Here is a 16,734-nt window from a genome sequence, read left to right on the forward strand (position 1 = left end):
GTGGATGACAAATGCACATCTGTTTACAACATGGCTTACTGAATATTTTAAGTTCACTCTTGAGAAGAAAAAAAAAATTCTTTCAAAATATTATTGCTCATTGACAATGCATGATATCACCCAAGAGCCCTGATGGAAATGTCCAATGAAAGTAATCTCATTTTCATGCCTAATAATAACACAACCCCCATTCTGCAGCCCATGGATCAAGGAATAATTTCAACTTTCAAGTCTTATTATTTAGGAAATACATTTCATAAGGCTGTAGAGACCATAGACAGTGATTCCTCTGATGGATTTGGGCAAAGTAAATTGAAAGCTTTCTGGAAAGGATTCACCATTCTAGATGTCATTAAGAACATTCATGATTCATTGGAAGAAGTCAAAATATCAACATTCACAGGAGTTTGGAGGAAGTTGATTGCAAACCTTCATGCACAACTTTGAGGAGTTAAAACTTCAGTGGGAAGTCACAGCAGATGTGGAAATAGCAAGAGAACTAGAATTAGAAGTAAAGCCTAAAGGTGTGACTGAATTGCTGCAATCTCATGATAAAACTTGAAGGAAGGAGGAGCTGCTTCTTTTTTTTTTTTTAAGATTTTATTTATTTATTTATTTGAGAGAGAGAGAATGAGAGACAGAGAGCATGAGAGGGAGGAGGGTCAGAGGGAGAAGCAGACTCCCTGCCGACCAGGGAGCCCGATGCGGGACTTGATCCTGGGACTCCAGGATCATGACCTGAGCCGAAGGCAGTCGCTTAACCAACTGAGCCACCCAGGTGCCCCGGAGGAGCTGCTTCTTATGGTTGAGCAAAGAAAGAGGTTTCTTGGGATGGAATCTACTCCTGGTGAAGATGTTGTGTAGACTGTTGAAATGACAACAGAGGGTTTGGAATATTAAATAAACTTAGTTGATAAAGCAGCAGCAGGGCTTGAGAGGATTGGCTCTGATTTTGAAAGAAGTTCGACTGTGGATAAAATGCTATCAAACAGTATTGGGGCGCCTGGGTGGCTCAGTCGTTGTCTGCCTTTGGTTCAGGTCATGATCCCAGGATCCTGGGATCGAGCCCTGCATCAGGCTCCATGCTCCACAGGAGGCCTGCTTCTCCCTCTCCCACCCCCCCTGCTTATGTTCCCTCTCTTGCTGTGTCTCTCTCTGTGAAATAAATAAATAAAATCTTTAAAAAATGCTATTAAACAGTATCACATGCAACAGAGAAATAATTTGTGAAAAGAAGAGTTCATTGATGTGGTAAACCTCACTGATTGCTTTATTTTAAGAAATTACCACAGTCATCCTGACCTTCATCAACCACCGCCCTGATCAGTCAGCAGCTATCAATAATAGGCAAGACCCTTCACCTGAAAAAAGATTATAACTTGCTGAAAGCTCTGATGATAGTTAGCAATAAAGTATTTTTAATTAAGGTATGTACATTGTTTTTTATACATAATGCTATTGCACACTTAATAAACTACAGGCTAGTATAAGCATAACTTTTGTATACACTTGGAAATTCCCAAAAATCATTTGACTTGTTTTATTGTGATATTTGCTTTATTGTGGTGGCCTGGAACCAAGCCTGCAAGATCTCTGAGGTATGCCTATCCTGACTGGTGAGCACTTATCACTGCCATTTTGTTAATTTCTGAGTGTTTTATAGATCCATTGTTCCTTGTTTCTCAACCATTTGTGTGTGTGTTTTGATGTCTTTTGTATCAGCATGCTTTGACTTCATCATCATGTTCTTTTGGGTAATTACCACAGGATATTCCCTTGAGGTTACCATGAGGTTTATATAAACTATTTCAAGGTTATAACAACATATTTTAAACTGATAACAACTTCAATATAATTCCTAAACTTTATACTTTTACTTCTCCTCCCCTCACATTTCAGATTATTGCTGCTATAATTTACATGTTTTTTTTTTAATTGTGTAACTAATAACAGATTACTGTAGTTATGGTTATTTACATTTCTTAAAAAAAACTTTTAAAGTTGTAGGTGAATTATGCACCATTATTACCATATTGCAGAATCTAACTATAACTATATATTTACCATTACCAGGGAAATTTACACAACTTATTTGTGTTTTTACATTGTTAATTAGCATTATTTTACTTCCACTCACATAATTCCCTTTAGCATTTCTGGTAAGGCAAGTCTGGCGGTAATAAACTCCCTCAGCTTTTGTTTGTTTGAGAAAGTCTTTATCAATTCTTTGTTTCTGAAGGACAGGTTCCTCAGGTATATAATTCTTGATTGACAGTTATTTTCTTTCAAATTTTGAATCTGTTATCTCTCCTGACCTGAAAAGTTTCTGTTGAGAAGTCTGGTGAAGGTCTTATGGAGGTTTTCTTGTATGAAACTTCTCTCTTTTCCTCCTGCTACTCTTAAAATTATTTCCTAGTCTTTGAAAATTTAATTATAATGCGTTTCAGTGTAACCGTATTTGGCTTCAACCTATTTGGAGTCTTTTGGGACTCATGAACCTGGGTATCTATTTCTCTCTAAAACTTCAGAAAGTTTTCATCCATTATCACTTAAATATATATTCTGTCCCTTTTTGTCTTCTCCTTCTGGAATTCCCATAATGTGAATATCGTTTCTTTTCATTGTATCCCATAATTCTTGTAGAATTTCATCTTTCTTTCTTTCTCTCTTTTCTTTCTTTCTTTCTCTCTTTCTCTCTCTTTCTCTCTCTTTTCTTTCTTTCTTTCTTTCTTTCATTCTTTCTTTCTTTCTTTCTTTCTTCCTTTTTTCTCCTCTGACTGAATGATTTCCAATGTCCTATCCTCCAGGTTGCTGATTCCTTCTTCTGCATGGTTGAGTCTGCTTTTGAGAATTTCTACTGAATTCTGCAGTACAGTTATTGTATTTTTCAATTCTAGAAATTCTGTGTGTTTTTTATTTCTATTTCCTTGTCAAACTTCTTGTTTTGTTCATGCATTGTTTTCCTAATTTCATTTAATTGTGTTTCCTTATAGTTCACTAAATGTCCTTAAAAGGATTACTCTGATTTATTTGTCTGACAGTTCATAGATCTCCATTTCTTCAGAGGCAGTTACTGAAGCTTTATTAGATGTCTTTGATGGTGTCATATTTATCTGATTTTTTTTTTTTTTTTTTTTTTTTTTTTTTTATGATCCTGGACTCCTTACATTGGTATCTGCACATTTGAGTAACAGGGCTCCTCTTCCAGACTTTAGAGGTTTGCTCTGACAGATGCAGTTCTTCACCAGTCAGCTCAGTTGGAATTTTTGGGTGTGTCTGCTGGTAATGTCCTTGGACAGGTAAAGCCTCCTATCATGGTGTATTTTGGGAAAGGCAACTGTTTGAACTGTGAGGATAAGGATGAGGGTTGTACTGTTGGCTGATAACAGTTGGATAGGATTGCTGGCTTTGTTTTCCACATAAGTGAGGCTGTTGGATGGGCTCCACAGTTGCCTGGATCTCTGGTCAGGCTTACTAGATAGTCAGGACTGGGTACAATATTTAGTAGTAGATGGGACTATGAATTTGCTTCCTTAACCTGGCAGGACAGGACCCAGGGATGTATAGCTTGTTGTTTTCATACTTGAATCAGGTATGACTGTGTACTGAATTCCTTGGTCAAATAAGGCCACTGGTTTTGCTTCATAGATGGGGAAAGATGCAGGCTGTATTCCTTGTTCAAGTGCCACTGTATGTAGGGCTATTGGATGGACTATACAGTTTCCTGTGTCTTTCAGTTCGGTTCCCTTGGACAGGTTGAAGGGTGTATTCAGCACTGAACAGAAACACAAATTAGAGTCCCTGTTGGGGTGCAGTGGAAGAAACATCTCTAAAGTCAGTAAAGCTCTTTGTTTGTCATCTTAACTCAAGCTGACCCACATCCAAAGTATCTAAACTGAACAGAGCCACTGGCTTTGCTCTGCAAACTACTGGGTTTGCCTGCCAGCCTCTCAGTGTGAGCTCTGCTGGGCCACACAGCTTCCCAGAAGTTGTTGCTAGCCCTTTTGACCAGATGGGACTGTAAGACACTCTCCAAGGAAGGTGGGGCTGTGATTCAGCTCCCCGAATGGGTATGGGCAAACTGGGCTCCAGAACTGACAAAACTCCTCCTTTGAGGATCCATCGGGAAGATCAGCACCCTACCCTGTTTCCTAGTCAAAGTAAGCCTCTGACTTGGTTCTGCAGATGAGCAAAACCACTGATTAGGATTACTACTTGGGCACTACAGATATGAACTTCATCTGTCATGATCCATGGGCTGGTTGTTGCAATCCCCTCTCCCTTTCTCCATGGCAGTAAGATTCCCCGTGGCTGAACCTCACAGATTCTCCTGCAATTTCCATGGTGTGAGATCAGAGCAGGAGTTCTTACAAAGTGACTCACAATTCTGGGGGAGTCTTGTCCCCTCTGGGTTGTCTTTTCCCATTGGAAGAACCGGAGTTCAGGGAAGACCTCTCTGCATTGTGCTGCACTGGCCTGGAGACGGGCAATGTGGTCAAGGTGTAGCTTCTTCTTTAACCCTTCTAGTGCAGTCTGTCTTGGTCTCTGTGGTGTGTAGAGGTGCTTCAACTTCAAGCAATGTTCTAGGATTCTCTTAGTGGTGTCTTGTTTTTGAATAGTTGTTCTTCTTGTGAGCGAGGCAGAAGTCAGGAACAATATATGTCACCATCTTAGAGCCATCACTCTTCCAAGAGAATTAAAATTAAATGGATTTCAGGTATAAAACCTGAGTCTAGAGTTTAGCCTGAACTAGGGATTGAGAACTGGGTTGCTTATATACTAAAATAACAGAAAACAATTTAAAAAGTAAAGAATACCTGCCCTGAAATGGAGGCAATGTGTGGGAAGAGATCCTGCCTTGTGCTAGCGGGGTTCTGGACAATGGAAAGGGGAAATGTGAACATGGGGTATATCAGAGCATAAGAGCCTTATGAAGAGCAGCTGATCAAGTATTTATTGAGAGGGGGAAAAAAAAGGAGGGAGCTGCAAGTAAACTGCACAGAAAATATCCCCTGGACTGTACATGTAGTTTTGTATGCACTTTTATTCTACTTCCCACAGTCAGTGGAATGAGCCATTACTTAGATGATGAGGGCCAGAGTCACTGTAGATGTCTGGAGAACTTTAGTCAATAGTGTCTCCTGGTCTAGAAGAGTTGTTAAGAGCAGTGCTGGAGTTAGACTACCTGTGTTTGAATGCAGATTTCTATCACTTTCAGATTTGCAACTGTGGGTAAGTTACTTAACCATTCCCTGCTCACTTTCCTCATGTGTAAAATGAAAATATAATTATTATTATTATTACTATTATTACTATTATTATTATATAATTTCCTAAGCTTGTTTTGAGGAAAAGAAATCAATATATATGTAAACTACTTAGTACAAATATCTGGCACACTGTAGGTCAATAATCAATGTCAGCTATAATTATGGTATATAGGTATGTGTACTCATTAGTATGCAAATAGAGTCAAACATTTCATAAGCAGTTCTAAATACAGTACATTCTAAACTTCCTTACATCTGGTGATGTTCACTTATATAAAAAGGATAAGCCTTCACAGAATTATATTAAAACTTTTCTGAAAATACAAAAAAAAGTTATGCTTCCTAGGACTATTTCAAATTCTGAATATAGTTGAACAGACCAGAAAATTGTATATTTCAGACTAAAAGAGTAATGTCAAATTATGATGTCAGACATCTTTTTTAGGAAACTTCTAAGAATTTAATTCTTCCAACTATCCACTGGGTAATTTCAATGACTATCTAGCTATCTATCCACCTATCTATCCGTCAATCAGGTAAAACTGACAACATAATGTGCGAGGACTAAATATCTAAAATATTTGAAGATATCTCTTGATATGTTTTGTGGCTAATAAGAAACATGTGACCTCTAACTGGGGAATAATGAGGTAAAATGCAACATTTTCCACCCATGATCCTTATACTGATGGTTTTCTATTTCCTAATCAAATCCCAGTATTCAATAGCAAATAATGAGGAAGCCAGCAGAAAATTCAGACCTCATGTCATTGATTTTTATCTTGGATAGCTCTATGGAAGATTTGCACATGCAATTCTTTTTTTTTAGATTGTTCTCCTGACCCAGTTTTCCTTTAATCATCCAGTGTAAGGGAGATGATGACCTGTGATTGTGAAATCTTCTCTCAAATAGCCTGTATTTAGTAGTGGGGAAAATACGGGGACTTACATCTCTTGTATACCTGTTTTGCTCTAGGAATTTCATTAGGCAACGTATATATATTCTTATTTTATTTTCACAACAACCCTATGAGTGTATGTTAACACTTCATTTTAACTATGTGGAATCTGAGGTAGATGGTTCAAGACCATACCACTAATATATGATAGAGCTCATTTCATGGTCTTTACATCTCCCCATTCTGCACTACCCAGTATGAAGCACAATTATTGTGAAGCTAATTAAAATTAAGCTACAGGGCATTCAAGGAGGGAGTCTTGTCAAGGACATGGGCCACTTCCATGCTATTAAGGCATTAGTGAAATATTCACTAAAGCCATATTCAGTTAGATTTGCAAAGGTAATATATTTTTATATTCCTTTTCTTAAGGAAGTTTCCTCTCATAATATAAGTTTTAAAACAAAACTGCTGCACACGGTGCTTTCCTGTTTCCTGATCCTTACCCAGCAAGTGAGGTGTGCACATGCATGGACTCTGCAGTGTTAATCAGGCACACTCCCAGAACTTTCATTTGTGAAGTGTTCTACCAATTAGAAAGTTGTTTCATTTTGTTTGTTCTCCACAACAATTATGTAAAGTAGGCAGTACCAAATTACAAATAAATGAACTGAGGTCAAAAAAAAAACCACCAACAACAACTAAATGAGTGTCCACAGAACTTAGGGTTGGTAAGCAATGGAGATGAGCCAAAAACAAAACAAAACAAAAACAAATAAGCAAACAACAAAAAAAAGAGACAAGCCTAGTTTGTTTTTGAATTTCAAAGTTAGAGTTTCTGGTTTTGCTTATTTTTCCATAATTCTATAACATTTAATCATTTTTCGACTTTTGTTTCATAAGCTTGAATCAAAAACCAGTGACTCCAATTCTGTAAGATTAAGAGGTTCTATTGTTAATGTTTCTCCCTACCTCTCCAGAGAAATCAAATATGATGGTCTGAAACTGGACATGGTTCAAATCCTTCAGACATAGCATTTTCCAAGTATTTTCTGCTTTTCTGAGAAGGCTAGCTGCACCCCCTTGTAAAAGACTCATTACACTGCCCAGGGTAAAACTCTTGAAGGAGAAGACATTCCACTGCTATCTTCCACAAGACCAGGTGTCCAGCCTCACCTGTTCAGCTAGCACATAAGGCAAGAGAGGACTCTGGATGAAAGCCAAAATTTGGCTCACAGAGCAAGTTCCTGCTGAGGACTGCTGGGCTGAACCAGGGCCAGCCGGATCTACCTGCTGAGTTTGTCTTTCCACAGAAAAGACATTAACAAGCATCCTGGAACAGGAAGGTACAGCCAATGTAAAGAAAGTGAGCTATCTCATAAGAAACATAAAACTTACATAAAAAACTTAAATCCTTGTGTTTCTGATTTATGAATTAAGTAAACAATGTATGACTTAGTATGACACAATATGCTCTTTACTTTTAGAGACTGGATCCCATGATTCATTTAACAGAAGACTATTACTTCTCACCCAGTTTGACATCATGACTTCCTTGGGGGTGTTGGAACATAGCAGGCATGGGCTCTTATCCTCTTATCTTGCTTTGACTTTGTATGAATGGAGTGTCTTATAGGAAAGGTGGGAGGAAGGAGGGTTGGAAAGAGAGAGAAAGGAAGGAAGTGAAGGAGGAAAGGAGGGATTGAAGGAAGGAGGGGGACAGGGGAAGGGAGACATGGCAGATAAAAATAAGAGTGTGACATTATTATAAGAGACAAAAAAGACACTACCCATTTCTGAGTAAAAGAACAGACTGTATTTTCTCTAAATCTTCCAATACTTAGCCCGAAACATGTTTCCAAGTAGGAACATTTTCTCACAAAGCATATGCAAAATATTTCAACCCTCAGGTTTTGGCTCTTTGATTTTTTTTTTTTTTTTTTTTTTTTTTTTTTTTTTTTTTTACCAGAATCATTTACTTTAACAGAGCTATGGGCCCAGTTTAGTTACAACTGAAGACATGTGTAATGGATGCAGAGATGGCCTGGGCAATAGTCCAGCAACTAAAACAGAATTAGAATCATCACAGACACTTTAATCCCAATTATTTAATCTGCGGGGTGTCTAACACCACAAGTATTTGGCATGACTCAACAAAACAGTAGAAGAAGTAGAAACAGAAGAAGAAAAAAACCTAAACTGATGAAATAAAATGAACTAAAGAGATTTTTTTTTCATTAGACTATGATTTTTATCCTCAGAGCAAAAGTAAAACAAATATAAAATTAGAATATGTGTGTGGGGGGATGGGGTAATAGTATTTTAAAAAATAATATAAAAAATAAAATGCAAGTACTTTTATTAATATCAAATCATATCAAAATCATAGTGATACCACCTTGACACCTCTCCCCACTCTTTGTTTCAGCCTCACAGTGACCTTTCTACACACATTTAGGGGTGTACATGTCCATGTACACCTGGACCATCATCTGGCCAAATTACTGCACTCTGCTTAATAAATGTACCATGATTAAAGCCATGAACACATGAGGAAAGAATGCATGACCTAGGGTTGATTTTTGACCGCACAATTTTGTATGCTCTTCAGTAGTATATGAAACAATTTAAATATTAATAAAGTAACACATAAACTGATCAGAGACGAAAGGCTGTGGTTCCAAAGGAAAAGAAGAACTAGAATAAACCCTAATTACAAACAGAAGCTACCAGGTTTTCCTTAACTGAAATACATTGTAAATGGTATTCTAAAGACAAAGCTCACACACATTTTTAAAAAGGATTTTCCAGCAATTTCTAAATAGTAGAAATTATTCCTTAGGGTTTCTTTAAATCACTAAAAATTTTTAAAAAAGGCATTTAAAAATTTTACTAACACTAAATGACAATTAATAAATGTCATCATGCTAAACCACAGAGTTTTCAAAAACTCCAAGTGGTACACCTACTACATAAGTTTTATTTTATGTCTTTGTAACACCTGAGATTCTCATTAGAGATAGTTGAAAGATTTAAGCTTTTACAAAACAAAACAAAAAAATAACAAGACCATAAATTACTACACATTTCACTAGACACAATTCAAATTCTTATGTACCTTACAGTGCTTTTCCCTTTTATATATTTATTTACTTTTCGTTTTTACTAACAGATTATATTAAGTAAGAATTTTTTAAGATGGTAATAAAAGAAGCTAAAAGGGAATTTGAAATTCTTTATTTCTCATGAAATTCACTGATTAGAATTACATTTTAAATCATTTCATTGTTTTCTATTGTTATTGTAATATAAATTTTAAATTAGAGCTACCTCTTGATTTTATGTGATCAGAATAAATGGAATGAATAAATCCTGTATCTATGAAATTTATAATGTCAGAAAGTGAAAATTCCAATCACCTTTCAATACTCAAGAATATTGTGCCACTATCTATGTGTACCTTGATTTATAAACAACTATTTCATAGCACAATTTGTGGCATTACTGATCCTATTATTTTTGTGGAAAGTTCTTCATTATGACACCTTGTATATGTTAATAATGTATTATCAAAAATGAACTGTTCTCTAAAATTTGAATTTAAAATTTTAAACATTTTTTTCTTCAGTAAAATAAATTTTTTGTCTTCTTCAAATACTTTAAAATCTATTTCATTAACTCTGAATAAAGAAATGTCTGGACAGTCAGAAACTAAAAAGAGAAAAGTAAATATATGATAAAGGGAGACTTTTCTAAATACTCATGCTAATTGTTTTGGAAGTTCAAACCAAATACTTAAGGGTGAATCATTTAGTTTTTAATTTAGACATTTTTAATGGAACCAATAAAAGATTTTCACAGTGAATAACTTTCAAATCTTCCAGTTTTCTAATCACTATATAATGCTTTAAAAATTATGAGTAGATCAGAGATTCTCTCATCTTTCTTATATCAAATACCTCTTACTGAATAAAACTATTGTTTTGTTACTTTAAAGATACATATTATTAAGCTTCTTAAAAACTAAGGAACATTTTAATCTGTATTTACGAAGCCTTTAGAGTTCATTTTATTTTTTATATTTTACCACCTTGTCTGGGATAAAACATAGGATAAAATTTTTAATGTGAATTAAAAATACCAGTAAGTGTGCTCATGTATACAGTAGACTAGGATAACTCCTTTGAAGAAATCACTACCTAACGAACTGAGTATATAAATTTTGATAAAATAACAAAATATGTATTTACCCAGTAGAGCTACCAGTAGGAGCTATTCTGCTCTACAGATAAATACATACTCACCAGAGATATTAGAACTGCAAGAATCATTCTGAGTCTCTAAGGTGATAATTTATATTTTTTGCTTGCATATTGCTTTTATAGTAAAAATGTACTATTTCTGAAAGGGAAAAATGGACCAATACTGCAATCAATTTTAATAAGCAAGGCTGCATATTCAAACTTCAGTTAATATTGATGCTTTATGAAAACAATTGTAAAACTATTTTAAAATGGTCAAGAATGCATAAATCGTGTTTGAATAATTAGGTACCTCTGCTAATTTAAATTCAAACTACTCATTAGTAAAATGAAATATATCTGGTAATTTAAATGTAAAAAATGAAGTATAAAGAGTTATCAATACTTTCTATAGTAGTTACGTCTTTAAGATATTAGCAGCACATTTTTTTTAAAAAAGAACATTGACTCATATAAGTAAAAATAGCTATAGTTAGTTATTATAATAATGTACCTCATAGTCTGTTTTTATAGTCAAACATAGAAAGGTTTCTTCTAAATAAAAGAGAAATTAATTAGTCATTCAAGCAAATACATAAGAAAGCACTCCAAACAAAGGAGATTCAAGTGGTCAAGTCAGTCAATCAGCAAAAATGTAGTGAAAATAAGAAAGCACAGTCATTTTTGCAACAGTAGCAATACTGAATAAAGTCTAATATTTAATTAAATAGTTTGGGGATGTTTGTCTATAAATAACTGTATCATCTAATATTGACATTTTATGTAGAAATATTCTAAAGGTTACAATTCGTAGAGTATTAATTATATAAATAATGGTAAGTACAGTAATGCATTTCTAAGTATAAAAAATAAACCCTTTTAATCCTATGTGGATTGAAATAAAGAGTTAATAGTATTTACAACTGGTGATATTACAAAAAGAATATTTTCAATAAAAGGAGAAATTTTCATTGTAAATGCAGGAATTGTCCACCCTCTTCTCTGTCTTCTATGAGGAAATAAAATCTTCTTACCTGTCACCCTACACCCAAGATTTTTGTCTACCTCAAAAAAAAAAAAAAAAAAAGCTTAAAATTAAAGGGTCAACCCTTTACCCCCTTTCATGGTTTATAAAGCAAAAAGTCAAAACTCTTCATGGCCTCTTCTCCTTCCAACCACCTAAGATTCAAATAAGGGTGATTGCTCTCTTTTTTTGTTCAGTAGTGTCCTGGTGAGGGAATGATTTTACTGTCCTTTTTCTGTGGGGTCCTGCCGGTTTATCTAAAAGGAAATGAATTATAACAGGATGACAAGGCCACAAAACAAAGCCATTTAGTTTTACAAATCTATTATGTCCTCCAATCTGTTTTATGGGTCTGGTCCTATTATAAACTAAGAAAAACCCTAAAACAAACTCTTTTTTCCTTTCTTTCCATTGAAAACATCTACAATTTTATGACTGTTTAACACTTTAGCCTAAATTTTTTTCCGATCTCTGTGTGTGTGTATGTGTGTGTTTTTCCCCCAAGAGTCCTTCCACCCCACCTTCTCAAACATACAAAACATTCAGAGACAAGAAACTGGACTTTTCAAATACAACCTGCTGACAACTGTCAGAAGCACTTTACTGGGACATTACTGACTGTAGCTTCAATGAATTAAGCTTGATTCACTGCGGGTGAATCATTTTCAATGCAGAGCTGTTCAGCAGTAATTGGCCAAGAATCCCTGCTGCGAAAAGCACTTGTCAAATAATGCTTGTTTACAAATATATCTCCAGACAGCAAAAAGTGGCAGTTACTGAATAAGTTCAGGGCCACCTCCAATATTCATAACAGTGGACATGCTCTCTTTACTTATTAAATCTATTAACATTTTCACTTGTTGATATACTTGCTAATGTCTGTCCTGCTTGATCAATCTGAGATAAGTTGCTAAATATGCCTCTGAATTATTTTATAATAGAAGTGTTTTATATTAGACTGTAGTTCAAAGGTTTCTTCCACATGTAATTTATGCCTAAGGTATGTAAAAAGACAACTAAAGATATATTTATCTTATCTTAGAATTGAATCTAAAGAGTACATTTTCCTCTTATTGTCTTTTATCCAACATATCCTAACATTCATTCCATCTCAATTTAAGATTCTAGATATATATCTGGCTTTTCCTGTTCAGTTCTGCTTATTTATGTCTACAAAAGTTAAATTTTAAAAATGACTAGAATACAAATTATGAATGTAAAGTCACATTTATGTCTATCTGCCTTGAATTTTTTCCTCACATAATGGGAGCATTCATATTTTATATATATATATATATATATATATATATATATATATACACACACATACACTATAGTCTGTGAAATCACTAAGTATCTATAGGTTGCAGAAGGCAAAATATATGAGAGCAAGTTATTAATGGATGCAGTGCATACATCGAATCTTTCTGCCCCTGATCTTCCAAAGAACTTCCAGAAATAAACAATCAAAAGCAAACTTAAAAACTCCAATTGGAATCTTTAAATAAACTCCTGTTATTAGTATCTTAATATATTATTGCTTGATTTATAATAACACACGGAGAAACAAAAAGAAGAGGAGAGCAATGGTCTGAGATGATACTTATGGAAAGATGGAAAACTGCTGGATAGAGATAGAATGAATGAGGTGAAGCATACATATTAAGACGATTTTATTTCCTACTGTGTTTAATAGTGATAGATCCCTGCAATCCTCACCTCCCTACAACCCAAGTTTTGATGTGTGTTCGAATAGCTGGCGTAGGGACAATACAACCTGTGGTTGTTACGTCTGTGATATCAACCAGTCTACCTTCCAGAAGATTTGAGCTCTGCTTACATCACCTTAAGAGACCGGTGCTATTTCCTAGCTTCCCTCCAATTCCCTCTGCCTCTTCCTCCTTGGCGCAGTCTTGGCCCTTGTGCCCATTCAGCATCACCCTCCCTGAGATTTCATTTTTTCCCCTTCTCTAACCAAGAGCCTCTTCTCCCTTTCATCTCTACATAAACCACTTCCCTCATCACACCTGGGGGGAAAAAAAAATTGAAATATAATGGGAACAGGAAAGGATGAATGACACTACTATTACTGTTACTCTTTAAATCCAAACCAGGATGCCCCTTCCGGTGGAATAAGACAGTTAATAAAAGGATTCCAAACCCTGTTATAATCCTCCGGACTTCTAACATAATAAATCTAACATGAGAGGTTAATAAAAGGACTTAAAACACTTTTTCAACTTCATCGGGAAGGGGAAAAGATGCAGATTGTTTGGGTTAAGCATGGGAGACTGCCATAGCTAGATAACTAGATACAGTGAGCTACACAGAATCCTTAAATCAGATTTAAAACAATAAGTGTAAGGATTAAAGAGAGAAGTTCATGGGGTGGGGCAGGGAGTTTCGATCTGCCCTGCTTTCACACGGTTCCTAGGGAGCTGGCAGTGCTCCTAAACCAGCTCAGCGCCTTCTCCTACAGCCACACAACCCGCGCAAGTCACGAGGACACACACGACCCCAAGGCTGCTGCTTCGTCTTTCCGGTCCAGCGTCCCCTGCCCTAGGTATGGAAGGGATTTTTTTAAGGTTCTGTGCCTCACCCGTGGTTTGAGGAGCCTCAAATCGAAACCCCAGTATTCCAGCCAGGGGGCAGGGTCTTTGATGTTTGCGTGGTGGAGCTGACCGCTTCTCGCAGCCCAGATCTGGATCTGAGATGCTACACCTCCCACCCCCATGCTAAAGGAATGAGCTTTTGAGCTGTGACCCAGCGCGGTCGGGGTGTGAGAGGAGCAAGCGCGGCCGGAGCAGACCGAGGGCCGAGGGCGCCCAGGCGAACCGTGGCGGGCCCGGGGGGCTGAGCACAGCTCCGGGAGCAGAGAGCGCCGCACAGGTGCTGTTCCCGCGGGCCGACTCTACTCGCCCAGCGGCAGGCGGAGACAGCCTTCCGGGTCCGGAGCGCAGGATTGGGGGTGGGGAGGAGGGTTGGGAACTCCAGGATCCGGTGCCGACGAGAGCGGGGCTCTTCCCTCACGCGAACACCGAGACACAAGCCCTGGTGGGTTTGGGCAGCAACTTCCTGGCAGCGAAACTCCACCCCCCTTCCGCCTCATCCCACCTTCCCGCCTTCTTCCACTTTCACCTCAGTGTGATTATGAGCCCCCAAAGTGAAGGGCACCCCACAGTGTGGGGCGCCTTCTGTCCTTCGCCATTCCCCGCCCTCGAGAAATAACAGCTCTTGCCACCCACCCCAGAATAGCAGCTGGCGATGCCCTAAATAACAGCTTCCAGAAGGCACTCCCCCCCCCCCCCAAATAAAAGCAGCCAGCCACCCTCACAATATTTCCCATCACCGGCCTCAAATAACGGTTTCTAAAAGCCCACCGCTCCCGAGCTCGATGTCGCTGAGCTTCAGACAGTTCCCACTCCTTCAAGATCCAAATGTCACTTCCCCGCGCGCTTCAAGTGAGAACCAGCCGCACCCAACCTTCTGGCGCGGGTCTCAGACCTCTCTTTCCCCCCCGCTTGCAACTTCCCAGCCCCCCAACCAGCCTCGGTCCACACGCAGGTTCCCCGCCCAGCGCTCCGCACCTAATGTAAAACAATGCAACCAGACACAGCAAAGGGGAGCGAAAAGGCTGGCGAAAGCGGACAAATGTTAATTCGTGATGCGGGGTGAGATTTCGTCCGTGGCTGCAGCGTCCGGAGCGCCCGCACCCGCACTTCCAGGCCCCGCCTCGCCCCTCCGCCCCAGGTCGCTGCGGTCCCCACCCCCAACACTACCTTCGTTGCTGGGGCTGGCCAGGAGGGTCCGAAGCGCGGCGCACAGAAGAAGGCACGTCCAGAGGGGGGCCCTGCGAGGTGCGGCATAGCAGCCGGCCAGAGATGCAGGGGTGCTGGGGGTGTCGCCGTCGCCGCCGCCCGGGGGCCTCCGGCGTCCCGCACCCGGGGGCCCCGAGCCCCGCATCTTCTCCTAGCTGCCTCCGCCGCTGCTGTCCCGCGCGGCTCAGTCCACCGCCCCGGCCTCGGGGAGGGGGCGAGGGAGGCTCGCGGTTCCTCCGCGTTGCCCGTGGAGTCCCTTGGCTTCTGGCACGCGGCTCTTCCAAACGCGGGAACCGCGGATCCTCTGAGACGGCCGAAGTTTGCTTCCGGCTCCTGTCTCCCTTCTCTCCAGTGGGCTTAATTTAAATACTAGTTATGGCTGATAGTGCAGTTCTGGACTGGACTCAAGGGTGTCGAGAAGGTCCCGCGTCCTGTTTCTCTGTCTCTCAAGACTTTTAAGGATTGAGGTCTTTAAAATGCCCCTGAGGGGAAAATAAAGGTTCCTTTTCAGTCTTCGGGGCTGAAATGATGAAGGGAAGGGAGACAAGTCATCTTAAGTCAAGAAAAATGCTCAATAAAAAGAGGAGAACAAGGCAGGGTGGTTAAGGATAAAGGAAAGGAGTTGAGAAAATACAGGGTGGAGAAAACACGAGAGAGGCGAGCAAAGGAAAAGATCCAGAGAGTTCAGAGACTGGCAGAAGGAAATAGCTGCGGGCTGAGCGCTGACGAGGGGAGGTACTGGCGGCTGCAGGCGGCCGGGAGCGCGGAGCCCAGCGGCGGTAGCCCGGAGCTGCTGCGGTTCCCGCTGCTCCGGGGGGAGGTGGTGTGCGCGCGGCTGGGAGGACGAGGTTGAAACTGCACAGCCACGGCGCCCTCCTGCTGTGTCGGGAGCTCCGTCGTCTCCTCTGCCTCCCGGCTCTGCACCTCCCACCGTCCTCCCTCCTCCTCTTCCCAGCTCCCCCGCCCTCTGCTGCTCGCAGCTTCGCCAGTGAGAATCTACAGTAAGTGTGAGTTGCTTAGACGAAGTCACACACTCGCGGAGGGAAGTAATCTGAAGGCTGCCGTGGTGAGTGTTGCCTAGCGGTCTCCGGGAAAGGCGCGTCTTCCTCCCCGGATAATTAGGGCGAAGAATTCTCTTGACGGTGCCTGCGAACACCGGGGCTCCCGGGAGGCGGAAGGGAAATCAGCCTTAGGCTCAGCCGGCAGCCCTTGGAGAAGCGGGTCCTTTGGTTTCGCACGTTGCCTGCTGCCCATCACAGGCTTGTGGCATCAACAACCTTGTCGTCACATAGCCACGCATTCGCAGGCTGTGCTGGTCCGTGGCTAGTTTCTTAAACACCCATATCGCTCATTGCTGCTCACCCTTTCTATTCTTCCAATACTTTGGCAGCTGGGATGGGATAATTAGGCAACATTTCCTTCAGAAGTAAATTGTAGAATTTCTGAATATAGACACCGTGACTATAATTGAAATTTCAGAGA

The 16,734-nt window shown here is 39.5% G+C and overlaps 1 protein-coding gene across 7 annotated transcripts in view; it reads right to left on the reverse strand.

Annotated features, from left to right (window-relative positions):
- EPHA5 (EPH receptor A5) overlaps positions 1–16,468 on the reverse strand; it is a 348,533-nt gene extending 332,065 nt beyond the window's left edge. The window contains exon 1 of one of the 7 annotated variants that reach the window (XM_045881077.3): positions 15,214–16,468. In XM_045881077.3, the coding sequence (XP_045737033.1) occupies positions 15,214–15,397 (184 nt within the window). In that variant the 5' untranslated portion in view covers positions 15,398–16,468. The remainder of the gene's footprint in view (positions 1–15,213) is intronic. The other 6 variants (XM_045881078.3, XM_045881079.3, XM_045881080.3 and 3 more) reach the window with 6 other exon arrangements.
- Positions 16,469–16,734: the final 266 nt, after the last annotated feature.

Source organism: Mirounga angustirostris, unplaced genomic scaffold (assembly GCF_029215605.1).
Source record: "Mirounga angustirostris isolate CCGP_5_RB_7025 unplaced genomic scaffold, mMirAng1.0.hap1 SCAF_2, whole genome shotgun sequence".
NCBI lineage: Eukaryota > Metazoa > Chordata > Mammalia > Carnivora > Phocidae > Mirounga > Mirounga angustirostris.